General features: G+C 49.5%; 1 protein-coding gene across 8 annotated transcripts in view; it reads right to left on the bottom strand.

Annotated features, from left to right (window-relative positions):
• Ano7 (anoctamin 7) overlaps positions 1-23059 on the bottom strand; it is a 30509-nt gene extending 7450 nt beyond the window's left edge. For 2 of the 8 annotated variants that reach the window (NM_207031.2, NM_001271884.1), the window contains exons 1-15: positions 22808-22959; positions 21606-21720; positions 19523-19580; positions 16310-16440; positions 11937-12044; positions 11172-11308; positions 9563-9620; positions 8148-8258; positions 6411-6576; positions 5364-5454; positions 4556-4652; positions 2375-2518; positions 2170-2307; positions 1470-1568; positions 1288-1390 (exon numbers count right to left, since the gene is read on the bottom strand). In NM_207031.2, the coding sequence (NP_996914.1) occupies positions 1288-1390; positions 1470-1568; positions 2170-2307; positions 2375-2518; positions 4556-4652; positions 5364-5454; positions 6411-6576; positions 8148-8258; positions 9563-9620; positions 11172-11308; positions 11937-12044; positions 16310-16440; positions 19523-19580; positions 21606-21713 (1549 nt within the window). In that variant the 5' untranslated portion in view covers positions 21714-21720; positions 22808-22959. Of the gene's footprint in view, positions 1-1287; positions 1391-1469; positions 1569-2169; positions 2308-2374; positions 2519-4555; positions 4653-5363; positions 5455-6410; positions 6577-8147; positions 8259-9562; positions 9621-11171; positions 11309-11936; positions 12045-16309; positions 16441-19522; positions 19581-21605; positions 21721-22541; positions 22647-22807 lie in introns of those variants that run through there. The other 6 variants (XM_006529733.2, XR_003956191.1, XM_006529736.2 and 3 more) reach the window with 6 other exon arrangements.
• Positions 23060-25554: the final 2495 nt, after the last annotated feature.

Below are 25554 nucleotides of genomic sequence, written 5' to 3'. Positions count from 1 at the left end.
TTCCCTGACCCTTTTCTATATTCCCCTCCTTCCTTCCTGAGCACCCCACCCTCCCTGCCAGGATGGACTGACACCTCTGAAACTGGTTGGGAATAAATCATCCCACCCTTAAGTCATTTTGTCTGGTATCTTGATCACAGTTGTGGCAAAAGAAGTAACCGATACAATTACAAATGTCTGGAGTGGTGGACAGAAAACAACAAACAAGGCAACAAAACCAAAGCCAAACATTTGCATCCTCATTAAAATAGTATATACAGGGCCAGTAAGATGGCTCAACGAATAAAAATGCTTGCTACCAAGCCTGACGACCCGAGTTCCATCCCCAGAGCAACAACCCTCTCAAACTGTCCTCAGACTTCCACACGTGTGCCACAGTGCACATGAGCCATGGCATGTGAGCACACACAGGCGTGCGCACACACACACACACACACACACACACACACATACACACATTACATGAATCTTTTTAGAATATGTGCAGATGAGTCAGGGAATTGGAGGGATATCCAGGGCCAAAGTTACTTCCTGGTCAAGGCTGAGTAAGGACGGAGCTACTATGTAAAAACTTGCTAAGACCAGTGTGGAAACATAAAAGGTCAATTTGAGGAAAGGGGGACCCGAAGCCCCCGCAACGGTGGGAACGCATACACCAGCCCCAGTGCCACTGCTCCTTCTCCCTGCCACGCTGATAGCTGTGCCCCTTAGGTGAGAACTGCCTTGGCGCCTCCCTGGAGAACTCCCTTAGTCCTTTAGCCCCTTCCCATGCATGGTCATTGTACCCTGAGGTTGCTTTGTCCCCTCTCCTCGGGATCTTGGCTGGGGCTGGTATAGGCAAAGCCTTGCAGGATGAGTGGTTAGGCCTCCACTTAGCATTTGCTCTTGGGGAAACTCAAAGACAGAGACAAATAGAGGCAGAGAAACAGTGGCAGAGAGAGGGGCATCTTGCTCCTGGGGATGGATACAGAGGCTGTACAGACACTTGGTAAACATTTGGGGTGCTTTCAGCTCAGCTCAGCTCGGACCTGCCCCTAATCCATCTGACGAAGGTCTGAGTCCTTGCACTACTAGAGGGTCTGTCTGGTCTCACCTGAGGGCTGCACAAGCTTGAAGGACCTGGTGAGGAAGATTGGAGAAGCAGGGCCCCCTGAGGGCCCGTGGGCTTCCCCTCCCTGCCAGTGCCATTTTAAGCAGATCTCTAGCAGGGAAGGCCCAGAAACCCTGTTGGGAATAAGGGTCTATATTGGTCAGTTCACATTTGCATCTGCTTAGGGCAGTGCTCACCCCATCTTGTTAGGACCTGGGCCAGGAGCACATAGACCTTGGAGAGGATGAGGATGAAGACAAGGTTCACCACTGACCCTGTGAGGCTGGCAATCCGTGAAGCCTGATAGGGAAGAAGCGATCAGAGCGGGCACAGGACCGGTGGGGTGGGAGGGTCAGAAGAACAGGCAGCAGAGACTCACCCAGGCAGAGAGGAAGGCGTTGTCTGACCTGGACACAATGATAGCCATGACGGCCCGGTACAGGATGACAGATACAAGGCACATAATCACCACAGCCACCTGCAGGACCAAGGAGGTCCTGAGCCCCTTGCTGTGGCCCCAGCACCCACAGCCTCTGGGTCCACAGCACATAGGTTCCTTTTCCAGGGGCTCCTATCTGCAGCCTGCCTGCGTCCCATGGGGGACTCCCGATGTGGGGCAGTTTGGGACTGGGAGGGAGGCCAGGATGCCAGGTGATTACTGTATGTTGTTTTTATACTCTTATACTGGGTAGTGTTGGAGAACTGTGTCCCTGTCCTATTTACCCACCTCCTTACAGCCCTGAATTGGGACCCACGGTACCTGGAAAGGACTGGGGTACTTTTAAGCAATCTTTGGCTAGAAGATTAGTACCAAAGGGATTAGTAGGCCCCGGGTTCATTTTTTGAGTCCATTCCCTTGTTTAATGGGTGCCCTGTGCCATAAATGGTTCGGAAGCTCTTCCAGAACCCCTCATGGTACATATACATGTGCACCCCATTATGAGAGCCCATAGCTTGGCTCTGGGCTCAACGCCTTTCTGGAGGTCAGTGAGGGTCTTTGGAGCTGCAGAGTGGAACAACCCTTGTGGCTCAGGAAGACAGAGGCAGAGGACGGAGGCAGGGTGGCAGGACCCCCATACCATCATCAAGAGCACCACAGAACCAGCCAGCATGCGGCGTACACGATTCTTCTCAGGAAAGTAGGGCTCATCTTCCCCCGTGATGGGGTTCAGGGCTGTCATGGGGGCCGTTGCAGCGAACTGGGGCCGAGGCCTCTCCTGAAAGGGAGCTATGCTCGACGGGGGTGCGACCCTCGTCAGAAGCCACCCAGCCCAGCTCACTTACCTCAATGTCTTCATAGTCAGAACAGTCCCAGCGGTAGGCCAATGTGGCGTTTTTCCGCTTCCAGTACTCCAGAAGCAGCACCGCCCACAGTGCCATGAACAAACTGAAGAAGACGGTGCCGCCATGGTCGAAGAGCCGCCCAGCCTAGAGGGAAAAGGGGACTCCGGGTCTTCTTCCCAAGGACTGATGATGGTCCTAGTTCTCTGGAGCTGGAGTATCTATGCAGGACCACCACAGTGCACGAGATCCACAGGAAAGGGAGTCTACCCAGCAGCCACAGTAATTAGTTTCAGTCTCGGGAATGTCTTTTTTTTTTTTTTTTTTTTGGTTAAGAATACAGTCAAAGAGATGGAGAAATGGCTCAGTGGTTAAGAGCACTGACTGCTCTTCCCAGAGGTCCTGAGTTCAATGCCCAGCAACCACATTGGCTCACAACCATCTGTAATGGGATCCAATGCCCTCTTCTGGTGTCTGAAGACAGCTACAGTGTGCTCATATACATAAAGTAATAAATAAATAAATCTCAAACACACACCAAAAATGGATACCATCAAACTTACCATGCAACTAAGGATGCCCTCAAACTCCGGATCCTCCTTACCAGCTCCACAATTCTGGGATCTCAGGTGCACACTACCACCTTTGTTCATGTGGTGCAAGGGGTCAAACCCAGGGTCTCACCGAAGCTAAGCAAGAATTCCAGCAGGTAAGCCACACCCTCAGCCCATAGCTCAGTCTCACGTGTGCCTGACTTGGGTTTGTCTGACCTGAGCACATGGAGAGGAGACTTTAGTTTCTCAGAGTCAGTGAAACTGGGCAACGCTGGGCACAAGGTGGACAGGAAGTTTGCAGACTTGGTGGGGGAGGGGTGGGGTTGTGACTCTCATAAGATGTGTCCCTGACACCCTCGATGTGATCTTTTGGGTGTGTGTGTGTGTGTGTATGTGTGTGTGTGTGTGAGGGGTTTTGAGACAGGGTTTCTCTGTGTCCCGAAACTTGCTTTATAGACCAGGTGGCCTTAAACACAGAGACCTGCCTGCCTCTGTGCTCAAATGCTGCAATTAAAGGAGTTTGCCGCCACCACCCCATTGAGAAACCCTGTCTTGAAAAACTAAAATAGAAAGGAATGAGGAAGAGGAAGAAGAGGAACTGACGAGGAGGACAGGAAGGAAGGAAGGGAGGAAAGAAGCAATGGAAGAAGGTAAGGAAGAGAAAGGCTGGAAAGCTGGGCATGAGGCTGTGAACAGCCGGGAAGCAGCATTTCTCCAGGCCCTCTGCTTCAGCTCCCACCTCCAGGTTCCTGTCCTTACTTCCTATACTGGCTGGTTTGTTTGTTTGTTTGTTTAAAGATTTATTTATTATTATATGTAAGTACACTGTAGCTGTCTTTAGACACACCAGAGGACGGCATCAAATCTCATTGTGAGTGGTTGTGAGCCACCATGTGGTTGCTGGGATTTGAACTCAGGACCTTCGGAAGAGCAGTCAGTGCTCTTACCCACTGAGCCATCTCTCCAGCCCACTGGCTGGTTTTGTGTGTCAACTTGACACAAGCTGGAGTTATCACAGAGAAAGGAGCCTCCCTTGAGGAAATGCCTTCATGAGATCCAGCTGTAAGGCATTTTCTCAATTAGTGATCAAAAGAGGGAGGGCCCATTGTGGGTGGTGCCATCCCTGGTCTGGTAGTCTTGGGTTCTATAAGAGAGCTAGCTGAGCAAGCCAGGGGAGGCAAGCCAGTAAGGAACATCCCTCCATGGCCTCTGCATCAGCTCCTGCTTCCTGACCTGCTTGAGTTCCAGTCCTGACCTTCTTTGGTGATGAACAGCAATGTGGAAGTGTAAGCTGAATAAACTCTTTCCTCCCCAACTTGCTTCTTGGTCATGATGTTTGTGCAGGAATAGAAACCCTAAGACACTTCCTTTCATTTTGGGCTGTGATCAGAACATGGTATTTTATAACAATAGAAAGCAAACTGACAACCATATGGCTAATGCTAACAGCAGCATGAGCAACTCCATGACACTCTTGTCAGTCATTTGTGAGTCATACACACCACCTAACCTGAATGCCAGGTTAGGGGACAACAGCCGACAGAGCTCGCTGAGGGCTCTGCATTCATGGGGCCGGGACCTACAGGAGCTGCCAGCCCTCACCACCCTGACCCCAGCTTTCATTCCATACCTGGGCCAGGGTGCAGGCACTGGAGAGCAGCCAAAAAGAACAGTCGGAGCACAGCGGGCACATGTCGAAGCTGTCTGAGCTGTGACACAGCTCCTGCCTGTGGGATGTGCACTCAGTTCCGGGAGCTATACCCACCTCCCCTTCACACCACCACTGCTCTTCCAGCCCTAGAACTTTTGGCTATTGTTTTACTTTTTGAGACAGGGTCTCACGTATTGCAGGCTGGTCTTGAACTTGCTATGTAGCTGAGGAATTCTTTGAATTTCTGAATCTCCTGTATCAGTCCCCTAAGTGCTAGGATTGCGGGTGTGCACTGCCACATCTGGCTTACGAGGTGCTGGGGACCAAAGCCAAGGCCTCCTGCTTGCTAGACAAGCACTCTGACAATTGAGCTACATCTCCAGTCCCACCAAGCACCTCTTTTAAAAGTGGTTGTTTCTGAATATATGCAACAATAGTAACAAAAGATAACTGTTTAGACTTTCTGTTGCACAATAGAGTAAACCACAAAGCCAGGCACTTATAGGAAAAGCCTACACTGTTCTGAGAACAAAAAATGAGTGTCAGAACCATCATGGGGACTCCCCTGACCATCTGTCAGCCTGGGGCACCTCTGTCTTCCTGTGTCAGCCTGGGGCATCTCTGTCCAGTCGGCCTTCTAGCCGTGACCTCAGGAGAACAGATCCACGCCTCCACTTGCCACACACCTCCACCCCAGCTCTTCACAGGGCCTGGTGCTTGGGAATCCCACAGCTGGGTACCCTCATGAGGCACAGGAAGGCTTAGGAGCTGAAGAGAAGCCACTTACGTTGGTATGTCTGAGAACACCAGGAAACATCCCACCAGGAAGACCACTGTGCCCACTACTGCCGCAGGCAGGAGCCAACCAGTGTAAAACCCTGAAAGGGGACACAAGCATCCAGCTGTTAGAAATTGGATGTCCTGGGGATGTGTTCGCTTTCTGGAGCTCAGGCTTAGCCCAGTAGGGATCTGGAAGGATCCTGAGAGACTCGGGAGTGTCCCCTGGCCACTGCCCTTGGCTCTGAGCATCTGCCCTCATCTCTGGACTCTCTCACCACACTGGCTAAGTACCAGTGTCCCTCTGACTCCATTCCACTGGGCCTTTCATCTCCTGATATTGTCTCCTAGCGCTTGCCCATCTCTAGCCAACTGTTCACCGATGTCTTTCTGAGAGGCACAGGAGTTATTGCAGTTCAAGCCCCAGAGAAGGTGTGGGTCACTCTGGACCCTCCCTTCCCCCATACCCTACCTGGGCATCATCTCAATGGACCACACCTAGGTCCTCTGAGGTACCCACACCCATCAAATATGCATTTACCTGCTTCCTATAGTGTCAGCCCAGACCCTAGTCTTATGTCCTGGTCCCTCCCTACTGACCCTGTGAGGCCAGGAAGACACCTATAAAATCTGTCTGGAGCCTAGATGAAGAGTCCTCCCCCCTCCCCCCGCCCTCCCTGAAGTCCTCCAACATGGTCATACTGGAAAGCAGGAAAGGCAAATCCCAGGATGGGGAAGAAAGGTCAGAAGGCAGGCCCGAGGGAGGGCAGCTAGTCTCTGAAGGTGCCAGCGGCCTGAGAAAAGCAGAGAATGGTTTGGGGCAGACCCCTCCATAGGCATGTCTTTTCCTTTCCCTCAGGATAGGAGTTCCTGAGGAAGCTTCCCAAAAGGGTCTATGGAAGCTAGCTGGGGTCACAAGGGACCCTCACAAACTAAGGGGCTGGCAGTGCAGTACCTAGTGTCTGTTGTATTATCAGGGGAGTAAGGCCAGGCAGTAGAGCTATCCCAGAAGGCAGATTGTTATAACACAAGGACCAAGCATTGAGACAAGACTCACCAAGCCAGGCGAAGTAGAGAGCCACCTTCTCCCCGAAGTACCTTCGCACATGGTCCAATGGCTGGTACTTGTTCCACTTGCCCCAGCGAGCCCAGTGCTGGAATAAGACTTGGCGTTGGATGAGACCCAGGACCTGTGAGCTCTCTGGGACTGCAGAGAATGGGCCCTAGGAATAAGAGAACATTGGTCTGGGCTTCTCCACTGGGCTTCCCCTCTGCCTGCTAGTTCTCCCGCAGAATGCTTCTAGGTATGGGAACTTCAGTGGTGACCCAAACCCACAGCTTCACACTTCAGTACAGGCAATGGCCTGGACCCTAGCGGATGATGTTCTAAGGAGAATCGTAACAGGATGACTCAAGAAGAATTTGGAGGAAAATATAAGTTGAGCTCCCTTGTTTCCTGGGACTGCTGAGTGTCCAGGTCAGGGATGCATCTGAAAGCTGGCCAGGACAGTAGCTGGGGTGCAGGTTGACCAACAGCTCTGTGACGTCTTCCGGGCCTGGCACAGATGCTATGTGGTACCTAAGCTATGAGCCTCTCCCCATGCATCCCAGCTCAGCTGACAGGAAGAGTGATGCCACCCAAGTGTGTGGGTGTGGGTGTTTGTGCATGTGTGGTATGTATGTATGTATGTATGTATGTATGTATGTATGTATGCATTTATGTATATCTCTGTGTGTCATGTGTGTAGTATGTTAGTATGTATGTATGTCTCTGTGTGTGATGTGTGTGCTATGTATGTATACATGTCTGTGTGTCATATGTGTGGTATGTCTGTTTGTGCATATGTGCTTGTATGTGGTGTATAGTATGTATGTAGTATGTATTTATGTATGTCTCTGTGTGTCATGTGTCTAGTATGTATGTATGTCTGTGTGTATGTGATGTGTGTGGTATATATGTATGTATGTATGTATATATGTCTGTGTGTCACATGTATAGTATGTCTGTCTGTCTGTATGTGTGTGCTTGTGTGTGGTGTGTAGTATGTATATATGTCCGTGTGTGGTATGTCTGTGTGTGTGTGTCTGTGTGCACACGCACATGTGTGGTATGTATCTAAGTATGTATGTATGTATGTATGTGTGTGTGTCTGTGTGGTATGTATGTCTCTGTGTGTGTGTGTGGTATGTATGTATGTATGTATGTATGTGTGTCTGTGTGGTATGTGTGTGTTGGTGGGTACCTGACATTTCTACACTCACTTCATTTATCTACATGATATCAAGCAGGACTGTCCCCAGGGCCTCCTGTGCCCATATGACTCAAGACCTTTTGAAATTACTCTGCAGACCTCTCCTGTGTGGTAGAAGCTGCAGAACAGCTGGGGCATGAGTAACAGCCTGACCTACATGTGGGCTGTAGCAAGGACGGTAGTATGGGTGTCAGGGCAGTGCCAGGCAGCTGGTGTAGCAAATGTCTCTCTGCCACTGTCCCAGACTTCTGGGACGGGAGAAGGGTACTAGAGACCTTCCCATCTTCCTTAGTGAGAGATGCTCCCTGGGGAGCCCAGCTTAGCACCTGGAGTAGGGCCTGGTCCATTTTCTGGGGACCAAGCTGACCCTTCAGCCTCTAGCTCTGACTACTTCACATTCCAAGGCTATGCAGCTGACATTCCTGACCCCAGGGTAGCAGTCACAGAGGGCAAGATCCTTTTGCTTCCTGTAGTTAAGGGGGACAATATTACTGTGGGAACTCACAGTCCACCCTGGTTCAACCTCCGGCCCTGAGACTCACGTCATGCAGAGGGAAGGCTGCACTGAATACACCTTCTGCCAGCAGCTGGTCAATCCCAAACAGGCCTTTCTTCTCGTGCCCATATGGAGTCTTGGCCAGGATCTCAAATAGCTGTGGGATAGGTTGGGAATAGACCCATCACTGGTCATGTGATGGGAGACCCATCTTGGTGCTGAAACCTTGGGTGACCTCTTCTGGCCCCCAGTGACAGATAATGATATTGATGGATATCAATATCCATCAGTGATAATGATGGAGTATCCCCAAGGTCTTGAAACACAGGTTCTATGTCCTAGCCACATGTTTCTGAGCACACTGGTAGGAATAACAGTCATTCTTTCCTCTTTTTTTTTTTTTTTTTTTTTTTTTTTCGAGACAGGGTTTCTCTGTATAGCCCTGGCTGTCCTGGAACTCACTTTGTAGACTAGGCTGGCCTCGAACCCAGAAATCCGCCTGCCTCTGCCTCCCAAGTGCTGGGATTAAAGGTGTGCTCCACCACGCCCGGCCATTCTTTCATCTTACAAACTCAGAAGTCTTAGAGTCACATGGCTTTAGAGTCTGGCCTGGGTTAGAACCTGGGTCATGCCATGGCTTGCATGGACCCCTGTTCCAATAGGGTCTGCTCTGTTAGGATACCTGTCTGGGGCAGAAAACCTCTGGCTTTGGAGGCCACTGGAAACAGTGTCCTTTGGGGGTCGTAAGTGGTGGCTCAGGCCTGTCTAGACCCTTTCTGGCCACATGCTGTTAGAGCAGACCTCCCAGTGCAGTGGTTCTCAACCTTCCTAATACTGCAGCCTTTCATACCATTCCTCATGTTGTGGGAAACCCCCCTCACCCCACAGCCTATAAAGTTATTTTCATTGTTACTTTATAACTGTAGGTTTGCTACTGTTATGAATCATAACGTAAATACCTGTGGTTTCTGATAGTCTTGGGTGACCCCTGTGACAGGGTCATTCGATTCCCAAAGGGGTAGGGACTTGCAGGTTGAGAACTACTACCCTAAAGCCCCTATAGCCCCATTTTAACATTGGCTTAGCGTATACTGAGATCTCTTCCTTGTCTGCTCTGGCAAGCCAGCAGGATCAGCTCACCTGAACCTGGTATCTTGGTTGTCTGCCTCAAAAGTCCATAAACAGATATTGTTCTGGGCCCCAGGATTATGGAGGGACAGTGGAGGGAGCTAGCTCTCACTTGGTCCAGTGCAGTCTGGACACGCCCTGCCCCCACTGCTCTCCATCCAGGCCATATCATTATTCTCTGCACGAAGATCAGGGATGGTCTCTAAGCCTTCAGCCTTCTGGTTACAGAAAGTTTTATGATGGCCATAAAGACCTCAGGGTTGGTAGCTGGGATACATCAGGCCTTTATGAGCCTGGTCAGATTAGAGTCTGCAGCAGACATACTGCACTTACAATCTGATGCCTCTTGGTGCTGGTGAAGAAGGTGTCTTGGTTGTCACTCCCAAGAAACCTGCAGAGGTGAGAAAAATCAAGAGGTTAGAAGGTATGGGATTTTTGCCACACAGAAGTAAAGACATCAGAGCAAACATGTCGGAGAAGAGCATGTACAGACAGAAACCCACAACCCAGAGACCCAGGAGGACAACCATGGTGCCAGACCATACTCAGTTCTTTGTTACTGGAGGTGACAATCATTGAAGCTAGGTCTGCAGGTTGTGTGTGTGTGGTCACATACTGGCTCTGTTCAGGAATGGAGTCAGTGAGGAAGAGCTGTCCCTATACATCTTGTCTCCCTCACCATTCAGGGAAGGTATAATAAAGGAGCCACTGACCCAGGACACAGGATCAGAGCAAGGAATGGGCCACTGAGGGGGGTGGGGGCGATCTGAGTGTGTCTCACAAGAGTTTATGTGCTGTGAAGTATCAAAGTAGCGGAACCTTTAGGAGTAGGGCAAGCCAGGCATGGTGCCAAACCCCTTTAATCCCAGCACTTGGGAGGCAGAGGCAGGATCTTTGTGAGTTCAAGGCCAGCCTGGTCTATATATAGAGTTCTGGGATAGCCAGAGCTACATAGCAATAATCTAACTCAAAAAGGGTTGGAGTGGGAAAGGGCATGAGGTCATGTGGATTCCACTCTCAGAAGGGATTAATTTTGGTCTCAGGGGAGATTCAGTTACTGAAGGAACTAAGACAACTCTGTCTACCCTTCTGGGCCCAGTCCTCTCCCTTTCTGTCTCTACTGTGCTGTCTTATAGCTGCTATATCTAGCCCGAGACTGCCCAGCTAAGGCCACCAATTCTGGACTTTCAGCCTCCTAACTTGTAAGCTAAATGAACCTCTTCTTTTAAAGAGCAGTTTGTTTTGTACAGTGCGAAGGAAGAAGAGGCTAGCGGTAATCACTGCATATCAGCTCCAGTTTCCTGTTTTTTTCTTTGTATGTGCATATATGCAGTGTGTATATGATGTGTTTACATTCCACAGTGTGTGTAGAGGTCCCAGCACCAAGACACCTTCTTGATGCAGGGTGTCTTCAGTTTCAGCTGCACATATACTCCAGGCTAGCTGACCTGAGGGCAATTCTGTCTTTGCCTTCATTTCACCACAGGGATTACCAAAGCACACCTTCACATCTGGCTTTTTTGATAGGTTCCTGGGATTGAACACAGACTTGCATGACAAGTGCTTTGACCTGTAGAGCCATTTCCCCTGCCCCCAGACTTCTTTTCTCAGCAGTCTTTGGGTATTGTGTTATGGTAACAGAAATGGATTGTTGACATGAGCCTGGTGTGTCCATTTCTAGGATTTGGGGGCATGCCAGTCTCACAGCACAGCCACCCTATCCTGACTAATGCAGGCAGCTTACCAATACACAGTTGCTCAGTAGGGCACCTGGGACTCAGATGGTGTTCTCTGAAAATCCCAGGTGAGGAGAGCATTTGGGAGAAAGCATGACGTTTAGTTAATTCATTCACAGTCTCATTCACACATCCTGGTTCTTATGGGGCTGGTCCCACCCACAGGAGGCTGTCCTGCTGGGCTCCACAGAACCACAGTGCCATACCATTGCAGCTTGCTTGCTTTGAACTGGCAGGAGTAATACTCGGGGGGCGTGTCAGGCACGTGCTCCAGCAGGATATTGGGGATGCCCAGCCACTCCAGAAGGGTGGCTGACCAGTTGGAGGCCTGGTTGGGTAACTCCTGGAAAGAAAATTGTCCCAAGGAAGATCTTCACAGCTGGGGAGGAAACCAACCAAATCTTCAAACAGGGGGCATCTCTTACTGATTTACCCGGCTATAGACCCTTCCCCGCCTGGGGTCACAAGCTCTGAGAGTGACTTGGCCTGTTAAATTGAAGACCAGAGCTACTCTTACCATGAGGGAGTGAAAGGGAATGAACAGCATGTCTCAGCCTCACGCCAGGCTGGTAAAGCCCGCTGTGAGCAAGCAGTTCAGGCAAGTCAACCTGAGGGCACCAAATGACTGCTGCCCTTCACCCTGCGCACGTGAGGCTGGAGTGGCCTCAGCAGATGGCCCTGTGGGCTCTGGGCCTGCAGGGAACTCAGCCAGCTTACAGTCATGGCTACCCTACATACTGCCAGGGTCTTCCTGATTCCTGAGTTTGCTGGTCAGGGCATGATCCCTTGTTCACGCCACGGGGTGTTTTCAGGCATGTGACAGCAGACAGGAGGGAAACTAGAGATCTCCAAGTGGAAACAGCTTCAAGGAGTGATTTCTTGGGCTTTTGGGCTTTAAGCCTCGGGATCAGTCAGATGTAGACCTGAGCGGGGGTCCCCATCCTCTCCCTCTGCCCTTACGGCCCCCGTACCTGTAGAGGCAGCTTCAGGCGCAGGTCTTCTGCATAGTAGCAAAGCACAGCCCAGGGTGCGCGGAGGAGGATGTAATGAACTGCAGCGGCCTCATCCTGGACATCATGCTGCAGGCACCAGGGGCTTCTATGAGGGCCTGAGGGTGTTGCTATGTGCCCTGTGTCTATTCACACTCAGGAAATGGCCAACAACGCCATAGCCTAGGTGCCGCTGAACAGCCAACGGCTGTACACCTTCTCAGTAGGAATGCACCCTACTCAAGTCTACCTCAGAAAGCTTGTGGTGACAGCACCTCCTCTCCAGAGAACTCCCATCTGGGGCCCATGCCACTTGCACTCTCTTCTGTGGCAATGACAACCAAAGCAACCCTTCCCCCAACGTTTTGGGGACCCATTCATAGCTTCTCAGAGATCATACTGACATAGCCCATCTTCTTGTTAAACGGGGGAGGCAGGAACTTCAGCTTTGCCAAGCAATGCTTAGTGGCTGCTTTATCCTTTTGCATATCTCTGGGAAGTTGCATTGATTCCCCACATACCTAAGAGACATGTACACTGCTGCGTGCACAGATAGGTGGGCACTGCAAGCCTCCATTTAGCTATGAGTCAGGCTATAGCAAAACAAGCCATCCTTATGACCAAACACAGCTTATGGAGACCAGCAGAATCCCTGACAAAAACAAGGACCATGAAATGCACATGAAAAAAAGCATCCGAGAGTCTGGTTTTGTCTGTGCTTTATGCTGTTGGAGCTCCTAGTCACTGCTGCTTTTGCAGATGGTAGATACTGTAAGCCCAGATTTACAGTAACTCTGCTATCAACTTAGAGGCACATAGAGTAGGAGCTTGGTTGGTAGGTGGTGACTTGGGTATGTGCAGTACCTGTTAGTTCATCATCCCTGCCTAGATAACCCGGCAAACTCATTTGCTCATCATGATGAATGGGTTTGAGCCGTTCTTTGGGCCATCACTGCTGTCCTTGCTTATAGATAGATGTTAATTTTACATCTTCCCCCAAATCCTGCAACACTGAATGTCTGAACTGCCCTGAGATAAGACATGCCCAGAGTCCTTGGGAGGGGTGAGACTTTTGGTCTTATGAACAAGAGACTCTGTGGAGTCACACGTTGCTAAAAGACTTTTCCAGAGGTTCCCTGAATGTTCATGTAGAAATTACATCCTGTCCATGGGAGCAGACCTAAACCTGGTTGTTTGGGGCACCCCTGGATTGTTGGAACATGCTGAGAGCTAAGAACTGCATTGCAGCTCAAGCCTGAGGGGACTTTTGGACAATGGATTGGGGGAAGTGGTGGTTGGTTGGGTAGAAAATGGGTGATGAATGGATGAGGGGTGTGTGTGTGTGTGTGTGTGTGTGTGTGTGTGTGTGTAAGTGTCAAAGTTATGGAGGACACAGAGTCAGAAGTTGTGGTGGTTTGAGTAAGAATGGCCCCCATAGGTTCATATATTTAAATGCTTAGTCACCAGGGAGTAGAACTCTTTAAAAGGATTAAAAGAATTAGGAAGTATAGCCTTGTTGGAGGAAGTATGTCACTGCAGGTGGATTTTGAGGTGTCAAAAGTCCATGCCAAGTCTAGTCTGTCTGTCTGTTTGTCTGTCTGTCTCTGTCTCTCTGCTACTTCTCCAGCACCAGGCTTGCCTGCTATCATGTTCCTCTGCCATGATGATAAACTAACTTATTTTTTTAGATGTATTTATTTATTATATGTAAGTATACTATAGCTGTCCTCAGATACTCCAGAAGAGGGCATCAGATTTCGTTACGAATGGTTGTGAGCCACCATGTGGTTGCTGGGATTTGAACTCGGGACCTTCAGAAGAGCAATCGGCGCTCTTAACCACTGAGCCATCTCACCAGCCCCGATAAACTAACTTTTTGTTTTTTTTTTGGTTTTTTTCGAGACAGGGTTTCTCTATAGCCCTGGCTGTCCTGGAACTCACTTTGTAGACCAGGCTGGCCTTGAACTCAGAAATCCATCTGCCTCTGCCTCCCGAGTGCTGGGATTAAAGGTGTGCGCCACCACGCCCGGCATAAACTAATTTTTAAGGAGAGACTTAACAAGCCCCATTTAAATGCTTTCTTTTGCTTGAGTTGTCTTGGTCATGGTATCTTCATAGCAATAGAACAGGGACTAAGACAGAGGCAAAAGTAGCTCTGTCCACAGTCAATTAAAATTAACAAAACTCATCAATAGTGACACACGTGACCAGCAATCTACATCGTCCAGAACAAACATGGAGTTCCTACACAACAGAGTAGAAACAGACAAATGACCCAACAGGACAAACAAATGACACAGGAATGTGGTTGGTTTTACAGCTGCTCCTGAACTTAGTTGGGTCTGCTCTGGATTTCTTATTTTAGGACACAGTACAAGCAATATGCATATGTGTATACCAGACTTTGGCATTTGGTCTTTTCCTGGCTAGCAGTGTGTGGCTCTACCTTCTCTGTTGGTGCTGGGAAGCAGCTGTGAACATAGCTCCTGGTCTACCCTGTGCTCCCAAGAGGGCAGGTGCCCTGTACCAAGTACATGGTGGCTAAGGCAGGGTGTTTGGTAAGATAGATGTATTTGATGCATTTTAAATTCTACCCAGGTCTAGGTACTGGCTTCAACTGGGTTATGGCTGGGAGCAGGTGCCCCATCGTAAGCCAAGGAGCTTAATAGAAATATGAACGGATCGTAAACGTGTAAAAATGCACAGCCTCTTTAGAAATTAGAATCAAAGAAAACTAGGATAAGGTACTGCTGATCAGCTGACTGGTGAAAATGACAAAGTCAGGACTGGAGAGACAGCTCAGCAGTTAGGGCACTGGCTGCTCTTGCAGACCTCATGGCAGCTCACAGCTATCTGTAACTCCAGTTTCAGGGGATTTGATGCCCTCTTCTAATCTCATTGGGCACTGGGCATGTGATGCAATAGGCATGAATCCAGGCAAAACACAATGCACATAAAAAAACAACAAACAAAAAACAAAAAACAAAAAAATGAGCCAGGCAGTGGTGGCGCATGCCTTTAATCCCAGCACTTGGGAGGCAGAGGCAGCCTCTGAGTTCTGAGTTCGAGGCCAGCCTGATCTACAGAGTGAGTTCCAGGACAGCCAGGGCTACACAGAGAAACCCTGTCTCAAAAAGCCAAACCAAACCAAACCAAACCAAACCAAAAACAAAAATAAAAACAAAATAAAACAAAAAACAAACTTGGGGCTGGAGAGATGGCTCAACGGTTAAGAGTACTGACTGCTCTTTCAGAGGTCCTGAGTTCAATTCCCAGTATGGTGGCTCACAACCATCTGTAATGGGATCTGATGCCCTCTTCTAGTTCGTCTGAAGAGAGAAATGGTGTACTCATATACATAAAATAAATGAATATATCTTTTTAAAAACTTTAAAAAATAACAAAAAGGAAATGGAAGAGTCTAACAATGACATGTGTTGAGAATATTCAGAGCGAGGAGGTGCTGGCACTCCCAGGTGACAGTGTAACTACAGGTGTCATCAACTCTGCTCCTAGGAGAGATGCAATGTGACAGCCATTCTAAGATGTCACTAGAGTGGTCAAGTGGGAATAAATCAAATTCTCACCACCCCACAGCAAGGCTGGACAGCACTTGCTGTGGGAAAACCTCCCAGGCTACAGAAAATGGAAAAAGTAAGACTCTATTGTCAAACAGACAAAGCCAGGTGGAAGGGCTAAATGATAGGATTAACAGAAGTTTCACAATTGATTCTTAGGGAGGGGGAACAATGCCCCTTCTGGGGACAGAAGAAGGGGGCTGAGAGGGCAGAGGGTGAAGACTATGGATGCATATAAAGATCGTGCAATGAAGGGCATGAGGGTAAGACAGGGCTCTGCACACCCCTCACCCTGAGATCCCTCCTTGCTTGCCCTCCCCAGGGCTCACCCAGGGCTTACATGACTGCTTCATTTTCTCCTGCTTCTTGTAATCAGTGTTAAGTCATTCTAAGTGGTACTTTACATAAAACACATAAAGGGACCTTTGAATTTGCTAAATCCTATAAACACCAACAGCAATTGTAAATGATGGTCACTGACAAAAACTGGAGACAGGCCACCACGGGTAGCAAAGATGGAGGCAATTTTACCGGCTTCCTTGAAGGCTTTAGCCTCTGTGAGTGAGCCTAGTGCATTATGGTGGATCCATGGTCTTGCTTGTCTGGAATTGAGTGGTTCCCTAGCCAGAGGGAGCTTCCCAAAGGGTGGGTATCCAGCAGGACCCTGAGGCCTAGTGTGCTTCATATCCTTGGGCAGTAAGCCCTCTGGCATGCAGAATAAACTCTAGGTCATGAGAAAATACAGAATCCAGACACCCTCTCCTTACTGCCATGTACCTGATCTATTTTCAGGCCAGCCAAGCAAAGATTCTCCAGAAAAGTCTCCCGCCAGACCTCGTGTGTGTCTGTCTTGTCCTTCGTGGGGTTCTCTTGGTTCCTCAGGTCTTCTTCCCAAACAAGAACAAAATCTGCAAGGATCAATGTGGACAGAGGCAGAGAGCTCTCTGGCTAATGGAATGCAGGGCAGGCCCAGGGCAGGGCTGCGGGGGGGGGGGGTGGTGGTGGTGGTGGTGGTGGTGGTGGTGGTGGTGGTGGTGGTGGGGTGGGTGGGTGGTCTCAGCAGGGATGCAGGGATTGGGAGAAGTGAGAGCCATGGGTTTCTCTGTGGCTCTTGCCCAGACCTCTCCTAGGTTGTAGTTAGGACTGGAGGGCAGAAGAGTTTGCAATGCAGATCAGGAACTGAGGCTGGGGAGGGACTGGGTGTGTCCTCCTGAGATCCCTTCTGTAGCTTGGTTCCCACAGTCTATGTCCCAAACTCCTAAGGAAACCTGGTTAGGTGTGATTTCTTGGGGGGAAAAAAAAACCCTGGAGCTGGAGAGATGGCTCAGCAGTTAAGAGCACTGACTGCTCTTCTAAAGGTTCAATTCCCAGCAACCACATGGTGGCTCACAACCATCTGTAATAGGATCTGATGCCCTCTTCTGGGATGTCTGAAGACACTACAGTGTACTTACATATAATAAATAAATCTTTAAAAAAAAAACCCACAGCAATAAATCAAAAATCGATAAGACAAATTTTATGAGAGGACATCATCCAAAAGGCAACCCAGAGAATAGGGAAACTTTGCAAAAAATGTTTCTAATAAGGGATTAAAAGGGCTAACAGACAATCATATACACACAACCATACACATACACATATAAACACACACAGAAAGGAAGGAAGGAAGGAAGGAAGGAAGGAAGGAAGGAAGGAAGGAAGGAAGAAAGGAAGAAAGAAAGAAAGAAAGAAAGAAAGAAAGAAAGAAAGAAAGAAAGAAAGAAAGAAAGAAAGGAAGAAAGAAAGAAAGAAAGACAACCAATTTAAAAATGGGCAAAGACTTGAAGAGAGATTTTTCTAAAGAAGATATGAAATGTCCAAAGGACACAAGCAAAGACAGTCAATATAATTAGTCATTAGGAAAATACAGACTCAGGGCTGGTGAGATGGCTCAGGGGGGTGCGGGGTAAGAGCACTGACTGCTTTTCCGAAGGGCCCGAGTTCAAATCCCAGCAACCACATGGTGGCGCACAAACATCCATAATGAGATCTGATGCCCTCTTCTGGTGTGTCTGAAGACAGCTACAGTGTACTTATGTATAATAATAAATCTTTGGGCTGGAGCGAGCAGGGACTGAGCAAGCAGGTTGACCAGAGCAAGAGGGGCCACCCAGAGCAAGCAGAGGTCCTAAAAAATTAAATTCCCAACAAACACATGAAGGCTCACAACCAAAAAAAAAAAAAAAAGGAAAATACAATACAACCCCGATCCATAGTGAGATCGTGAGCTAATGTTATAGTGATACTATGTACTATGCCTCCTCAGTGAGCAGCCTAGGCTCACTCAGAGATGAAGAACAGCTCTTTACTGAGGCACCTGACTGACTGAGGCTAATGCCAAAGTAAGAGTCAGCCCCCGACAGAAGACTTCCTCAGATACCTCAGAAATTTATATACACCTCAGGCTTTACACACACTGATCCTTATACCTGTTTCCAACTGTAAGTGTGATTGTAAGTGTGACTATAAGTGTGACTGTAAGTGTGACTGCTCTGGCAGATAGGAGATTTAAACCACAAAGACATTGCCAGAATTACTTTAACTACACTAGAGCTATTCTCTTTTGAATAGTTGTTACTACTCAGGGTCATCTTGTCCACCTAACATTTATAGGGGACTTAATGGCAGACTGGAACTTCATCACGGCTGTGACCCTATACTGCCTCCCTAGAGGTGTATCTTTGATGTGGGACTCAGGGTCTAAAGGCTGTTCAGTCTAGGAGAGTAAATATTTACTCACAGTATTCTAAGTTTTGCTTATCTTTTTGCTTATTAACCAATAGGCCTGGTTAGATTAGTACTTATTTTCCAGAGTAGTTTGGAGGAAGTATTCCTTTAGCTGAATTCCACTTGTGTGGCTTAATGTCTGCTAAGCAAATCTATTAGTGAGTCCTTTATGATATAGTACCAGTTTCACTTTGAGTTCTTCCTCATTAACATCTCACCCCCACTGATCCAAACAGAGGCCATCTGGGCTGAGTGTGGCCTCACACTGTGGTACCAGGTAAAACAGGGAACTCTCCTTGGAGAACAGTTTGGCAACTAAATGAAAGGTTAGACACTGAGTTACCTTATGACCTAGCCATTCCATCCAGAAGTATCAACTATCAACAGAAAAATTTGAACATGTCCATACAAAAGCCTGTATGTAAACGGTCACCTTAGTCCCCATTCATGACAGAAAGAGAAAAGAATGGGGGAACTTTGTAGTATGTAAATTATTTATCAACAAAGAGGGGTCAAAAAATTGCCTAAAAAACCCAACAGCATCAATATTTGCTTCCCTTGACCACCTGCAGAGAGAATTTCTGGGTCCCATGCAAAGCCGTGCTCACTTCCTGTGGAATCTTTGGTGTTCTCTGTGTCTTATTACAGGTCCTGACCAGTGCGTGCATTTCAGTTCCCACAGATCTTTGCCTAAACATGCTGCTTTCTCCCTTCGCACCTTCACAATAGTGATGCGGAGGAGTGTGAGGTTAGAGTTGTCTGTGGCTCCTGTGGAGCTGATGGGGAGTGTGGGCCCTTGACCTCAGAACCAGGAAATGAAGGAGCCTTTGTGCAGCAGGGAGCCCTGGGCTAGAAAGATGGATCTGATAAAACGTAAAGGTAGAAAGGTGTGAGTGCGAGAGAAAGAGAGTCTGAGATGGCCAGTTTCTGTGACAGAAAATGGAGGAGGGGACAGTTTGTGCTAAGGCTGGAGCAGGCTGGGTGGGTTTCCCTCTCTGAGCCCTCCTACCGGTGGGTGGGTGGGGACCTTCCTTTCCACTTATCTCCCTTCCTACAGCTTGCTCAGCAGGCAGCTCTCTCCTCATCCCAGCACACAGGAGATCGATCACAAGGAGACCTGGTTATTGAGTTGATCCAAGCCTACCGGCTTCCTGCTGTCACCCCAGGCACCCTGTTTGTGACCCCACCCCAGGACCAACAGGGTTCAGATAGATGGCTTACCAATTGGGGGTTTGGCAGAGCTCCCAACTCTGCTGGGGGCCACCTGCTGTTTACCTGCCTGAAGGAAGGATGGGATGCCATCAGTATCCAACCATCAGATGACTCACTGCCAACCCTGCCCACTTCCAGGCTGCTCCTTGTCCCTCTGGCCACGGTCCTCTCTGCCCCTCCCATTTTCAACTTGCAGCCTCTCCATCCTCCCTCGTTCTTCCTACGCTGCCATTCTCATTTCTTCCTCCCCCTTCTCCATTTCCTCCACAGCTTTCTCCATCATTCCTGTCTTGCCACCCCGTTCTAGCCCTGCCCCAGATCATCCTACTAACAGAGGGGTATGCAGAGAAAAGTTGGGGTCTACAGGGCAGAAAGGTTGCTGAAAGGCAGAACTAGAAGGGCAGGCTAGTGTCCAGCCTTCACTATCCTGATCTTCCCCTCCAGGTACTATTGATCTTTGAACATACCACCAGGCCGGTGGCAAGGACCAAATGGGCAAAAAACATGGTTGGGCCTACTTTGAATGCCCTTCCTGGTCTCCACAACTGGAAGAGAAGCCACACTACCACCAATGTGACCTTGAGGACGAGTCAGGGCAACCAGAAGGTAGAATCCTTCTTTTCCTTACAGTGGTTTTCCCTTAGGAGAGCAAGGCTGTGTGTTCCTCTCTCTGGGGGCCTCATTTTACAGGACAGAGGGGCAATAGAAAGGGGCATCTCAGATACTGGGGCAGCCTTAGGGAAGAACCAGTATCTTCCTGTGTGACATCAAAGAGAGACCTACAGTCCTCCCAGCCTACTTGGGATGTCAGTGGCCTTTCCAACAGGAGGAGTCCTAAAGATGGACTAAGTTTAGAAGACCAGGAAATGGCACCTAGAGGGACTCTGTTCTTCAGCAGGTGTAGGGAGTGCCTGCTTGGTTCTGTTTCCAGTGTCTATGCGTTAGTGATGAAGAAGGGGCTCCGTGAGGCCAAAGGAAGCTGGGTAGACCAAGATGCTCTCCCTCTGGGGCTACTCACCTTTGCAGAAGGCCTCTACCTGTCTCACAAGGGACTAGACCGCTATCCCAAGGCTAACTTCTCCCGTTCCCTAGTCTAACCTTCAGGTAGCCCCAGGCATGCTCTAAACCTTACATACCTTCTTCTGACCCCATCTACCAACCTCACTGCTCATCCCAGCCAGGATATGACCCTGGCTAAAGTCCTCCTCCTCGTCCTCCTAGCAGGAATGGGCCCCCTCCATGAACTGTTCTTCTGACAATCTGTTAGATGCAGAAGCACTTTCCCATTTCCAGGAGAGAAAGTGTGGAGGCAGCAAAACACCCAGGGTGTGGCCGCCCTGTGCACCTGCCACCTGTCTTCCGGTATTGGCAGGTCTTTGCCTGCATCAGAACCCATGGGTCATTCACCATACCCCACATTTCTCACATCCATAGAAAACATGACATGTGGCCTCCCTTAGCCCAGGACTCTGTCACGTCCTGGAGATGCCCCCACCTCCCACCCCTGTGAGCTGCAGATTTCCATTCACACTCATGATCATCTAGTCATTCCTCCTGTCCTTCCTAACACCTGATCCTGAATCCCCTCATTCCCCTCCCCATGCCCTCTCCCACCCAGTTCCCGCCCCTTATGACTATTTTATTCCCCCTGCTAAGTGAGATTCCAGCAGCCTCACTGTGCCTTCCCTCCTATTTAGATTCTTTGGGTCTGTGGAGTGTAACATGGGTATCCTGTATTTCATGACTAATATCACAGTGGTTCTGGCAGAGAGGGACCAAACCCTGGACCTTGTCCTGACTTTATCTTTTCTCCCTTCCCCTGATCCTGCCTCCTCCAAGTTTGAGGGAGGTGAATGGTGACTTGTGTGTCAAGGAGACATCTGTCCCCTTGTCATCCAGGGATGGGGGTGCACCTGGATGCTGCACCCACTTTTCAAGGGCTCTAGGACAGGGCAAGAGTATAGCTAAGTCCTGACTGGGATGGGAGGCCTCCCAAATCACACAGCACACAGAAGCCTTATGATCAAAGCCCAGGGAGGAGGAAGAAGGGTGGGTTCAGCATGCTGAACACTGCCCCTGGGGTTGAGGGTACCTCTGAGGCTTGGGCTGTGCTCCCATAGGAGCATCCATTCCCTGCTTCAGGGGAGGCCATGTCGATCAGCACCACGCTGTCTTCTTCTCGCGCTTGCCCCCGCAGCATGTCACTCCTGCGCCACACCAAGGCCAGGGAGTCAGAGGATGGAGTGGTTAGAGAGGACACCAATGAGAGCCAGTCCTGACACTGTGGCAGAGCCTGCAGCAAGCCTATTTTACAGGTGAGGAGGCTGGCTCATAGACTAACAGGGGCACTGCTAGGGCTGGACAGTACTATCCTAATGTGGGCATGTGAGGATCCTGACATCCTGGCTCAGTAGCTCCAGGAAAAGAGCCAGCCACTGAATGATAGCTGGTATTTAAGAGCCTAGCATCCATCCATCCATCTGTCCATCCGTCTGTCCGTCCATCCATCCACCCACCCACCAAGTGTGGGGCTCCCTTTCATTCTGGGTAAGGCTTACTATAAGGCTGCCACACAGACCCCCCCAGCCCCTTCTTATAGAGGAGGGTCATTTGGGCCATTTGGGCCATGGAGGATAGACAGTGCCCTATAAAGCCATCTGCCTTTTTTGCAATTCTGGAGGAACTACTGCTAGGACCCCAGGCTCTCCCTGCAAGGAAGAGCACAGTCACTTATGGAGTTTTATGGGCTTTCCATGCCAGCCTGTGACCTGTGGTCCTGGAAGGAGGTGGCTGGGAGCAGGGCTGTTGTTCCGGTGGGTGGGAAGGGAATGACATCGCTCTCATTCTACTTCCCCATTTTAGATAAATGGAGGCCTGGAATGGTAGACATAAGCCCAAACCTGCTAGGACTCGGTACTACAATGTGAGGACCCCAGGAGCCAATGAGAACCAAAGGATGCCCTTGGACAAAGGCTCTGGGGCATATGTCATCTGATGGGTGGGACAGGGAAGACAAAGGAGTACCAACCAGAGACTTCAGACGCGGTCTGTTATGAGCAGGTGGAATGCTGTGTCCTTAGGGTAGGGTGCCCTATTCAAAGCCACACTGAACACTGTCCCTGCCTCTCTAGAGCTTAGAGAAGACACTGTGCCAGGTAGGCTTCTGGGGCCCAAGAGTAAGCCCCAGCCCCGCTGCTCGGCGTTCAGAGCCAGGAGCCCCAGTGGCTCATATTTTCTGCAGTCCCTCCTGTCCTCCCCATGGCCCAAGCATCCAGGAGGAGGACACCACCCTACCTGGCACAGTGGCTTCCAGAGGAGACCTCAGAGTTCACAGCCAGCCCATCAACACAAGCCTGGTTCCAGCAGGAGCAAAATCAGGGCCAGCCACCCCAGTCTCCTGGGCTCTGCCTGAGCTGTGGCAGCCGCTCACCTGCCCTTGCCTCACTGCACAGGGTAAGGGGGCTGGAAGCAGACAAGAGAGGTACTAAGTGCAGTCAGCCACCAGGGTGAGGTCTCTGATTGTGTCTCTGGACAGGATCTGCCTGTTTGAAAAGAGGGTGTGGGACTCTGAGCCAGCAAACAGCCAGCCCACTTTTCCTTCACACACCCTACATGCAAATTCGAGGTGCCTCAGGTACCCTATTTGTTTAGAGATTCCGTGGCAGCAGGCCGGGCTTCCATAAGGGAAGTCCAGGGAGATGGTGGTTATAGGGCCAGCCATAGGTATCCCCTGTCAGGTGGCCCTGTTTATGTGGGGGTGAAGCTTCATGGGGGAGAGGGCTTTACCATTTCTGGTAGTGTGAGCTTGGACGTTCTTGGGAACACACTGTCAGAAACACAGACGAACAGTTGTGTTTTCTCACAGTATCACATTTTATTGACAAATTCACGAGGTACAGCATTTTCAATGGCAGCAATTTGCCAGATACTCCTGCAGTCCTTGCTGAGGCAAACACAGGTTACTGTATTCTAATCTTAATTACTCTCATGATACACTACATATCACACAGTAAATTTCTCTATATATGTATATGTGTAGATTATAGAATGGTTGTAAGGGGTTAAAGATGCAAGGAGTTTCAGAGTTTCCAACAGGCCTGAGAAGCCAAAGCTGGGAAACTCAGGGCCACGAGTCTCTGACAATGAGGTAAACAGGACCGGAGCACTTGGGGAAACTGTGGCTGAGTCAGGACCCCTGACTGCAGGTTTGAGAGTGAGGCGGTAGAGCTGAGTCCGGCTGTTTGAGGAGGCAAAAGGGCAAGTCGGGGTCCAGACAAAGGAAGGGGCTGAGTGACAACGGAGATGGGAGGAGGGCAGATGGCATCTGCAACGGTGACAGCTGTGTCAGCAGTGCACCCAGACGACCGGAAGCCTCTGGAAGAGTCACTTCTTTGCCTGTTAGTCAGTCCTTGATGCATGCAGGGCAGTGAGGAGACAGGTCAGTGGGGACTCTCACCAGCCAACTGCTAATGTCTACTCCTCTATGGACTCCTCACATGTAGGAGCTCCATAGTTTCCTTGGCCTGCTGTGCCCAGGAAGTTCTTAGGCTTGACTTTCCTGATATGATATTAATATGCTCATATCCCCCACAGTCCCAACCCACTATGATAAATTACAGAGTAGTACCCTCCCTATTCCCAGGATGACCATTCAGTAGTCTTGCCACGTGGACGGTGTGGAACAGGTGGTGTACCTTCCATCCTCAAGAGAGTACAAAGCTGCTTGTAAATGCAATGTCTCAGGGGTGGTCACTGTTTTACACAATATGGAGGCACTTAGGGCAAGGTACAGGCCTAACCTCAACAGGCATGTGCACCTTCTCAGGGCCTAGCTCTTCCGCTCCTTGGTTCTGGCCAGTCAGTGAGCCACTCCCCTGTCTCCTTCTTTCCCCTCTGCTCCCTTCTAAGATATCTCCGAGAACCTCAGGCTCAGGTCTCCAAGCCCTCTCAGCAGCTTTAGGCCTTGGCACCTCCCAGGCACCCTCCATTCTGGGTCTTGTGAGATGAACAGCAGGTCAACCCCTGGTGGGCAACAGATGCTGGTGGGCAACAGGCCCTGGATACTCCAGGGAGACCAGACTACCCAGACCCAGAGATGGACTCTGGACATGACTGCCATCAAGCCTCATAGAAAACAGGAGAGCAGTCGGGTGGTGGTGGTGGTACAAGCCTTTAATCCCAGCACTCGGGAGGCAGAGGCAGGTGGATTTCTGAGTTTGAGGCCAGCCTGGTCTACAGAGTGAGTTCCAGGACAGCCAGGGCTACACAGAGAAACCCTGTCTCGAAAAACAAAAACAAAAACAAAAAGAAAAAAAGAAAGAAAGAAAGAAAGAAAGAAAGAAAGAAAGAAAGAAAGAAAGAGAAAGAAAGAAAGAGAAAGAAAGGAAGAAAGAAAACAGGAGAGCACATGGGTAAAACAAAGGGAGGAGGGCTAGGAAGGAGGGGTGAGGATTTGAGTGATCTTAGCAAGTCCCAGAAGGTAGCTTGATCCACCTCGGGGTAAGCTGGAATGTCCCCTCCCTCACCAGCTGCAACCTCATTCTTTCTCTGGTTGGTCAATAGCAGAGGGCCATAGGAAAAAGCCAATTCCAAGGTCTCTCCAACCCCAAATCTCTTCTCCTGTGTCTGTGTTGTTTTTTCTTCTTTTTGTTTTTTGGGACAGGGTTTCTCTGTGTAGCCCTAGCTGTCCTGGAACTTACTCTAAAGCCCAGGTTAGCTTGGAATTCAGAGATCCACCTGCCTCCGCCTCACGAATATTGGAATTAAAGGTGTGTACCACCATTTATTTATTGTTTGTTTGTTTATTTATTTATTTGAGACAGGATCTTGTTATGTAGGCCAGGGTGCCTCTTGAGTGCTGGGATCATAGGCATACACAAGTGCCTGGCTCCAGTCTGTTTTTTTGGTAGCAGTCAGAGTCCGCTGCTGGCAGTGGGATGGCAGGAAAGCCCTCAGGGATATCTTCATGCAGAATGTATTTATTCTTGTAGAAATGTGTGTGCGCACACACATGCAAGCATGCACACTAACACATACATGAG

Source organism: Mus musculus, chromosome 1 (genome assembly GCF_000001635.26).
Source record: "Mus musculus strain C57BL/6J chromosome 1, GRCm38.p6 C57BL/6J".
In the NCBI taxonomy this organism is placed as follows: Eukaryota; Metazoa; Chordata; class Mammalia; order Rodentia; family Muridae; genus Mus; species Mus musculus.
Note: the sequence above shows the minus strand (reverse complement) of the source record. Positions and strands in the feature narration are given on the sequence as shown.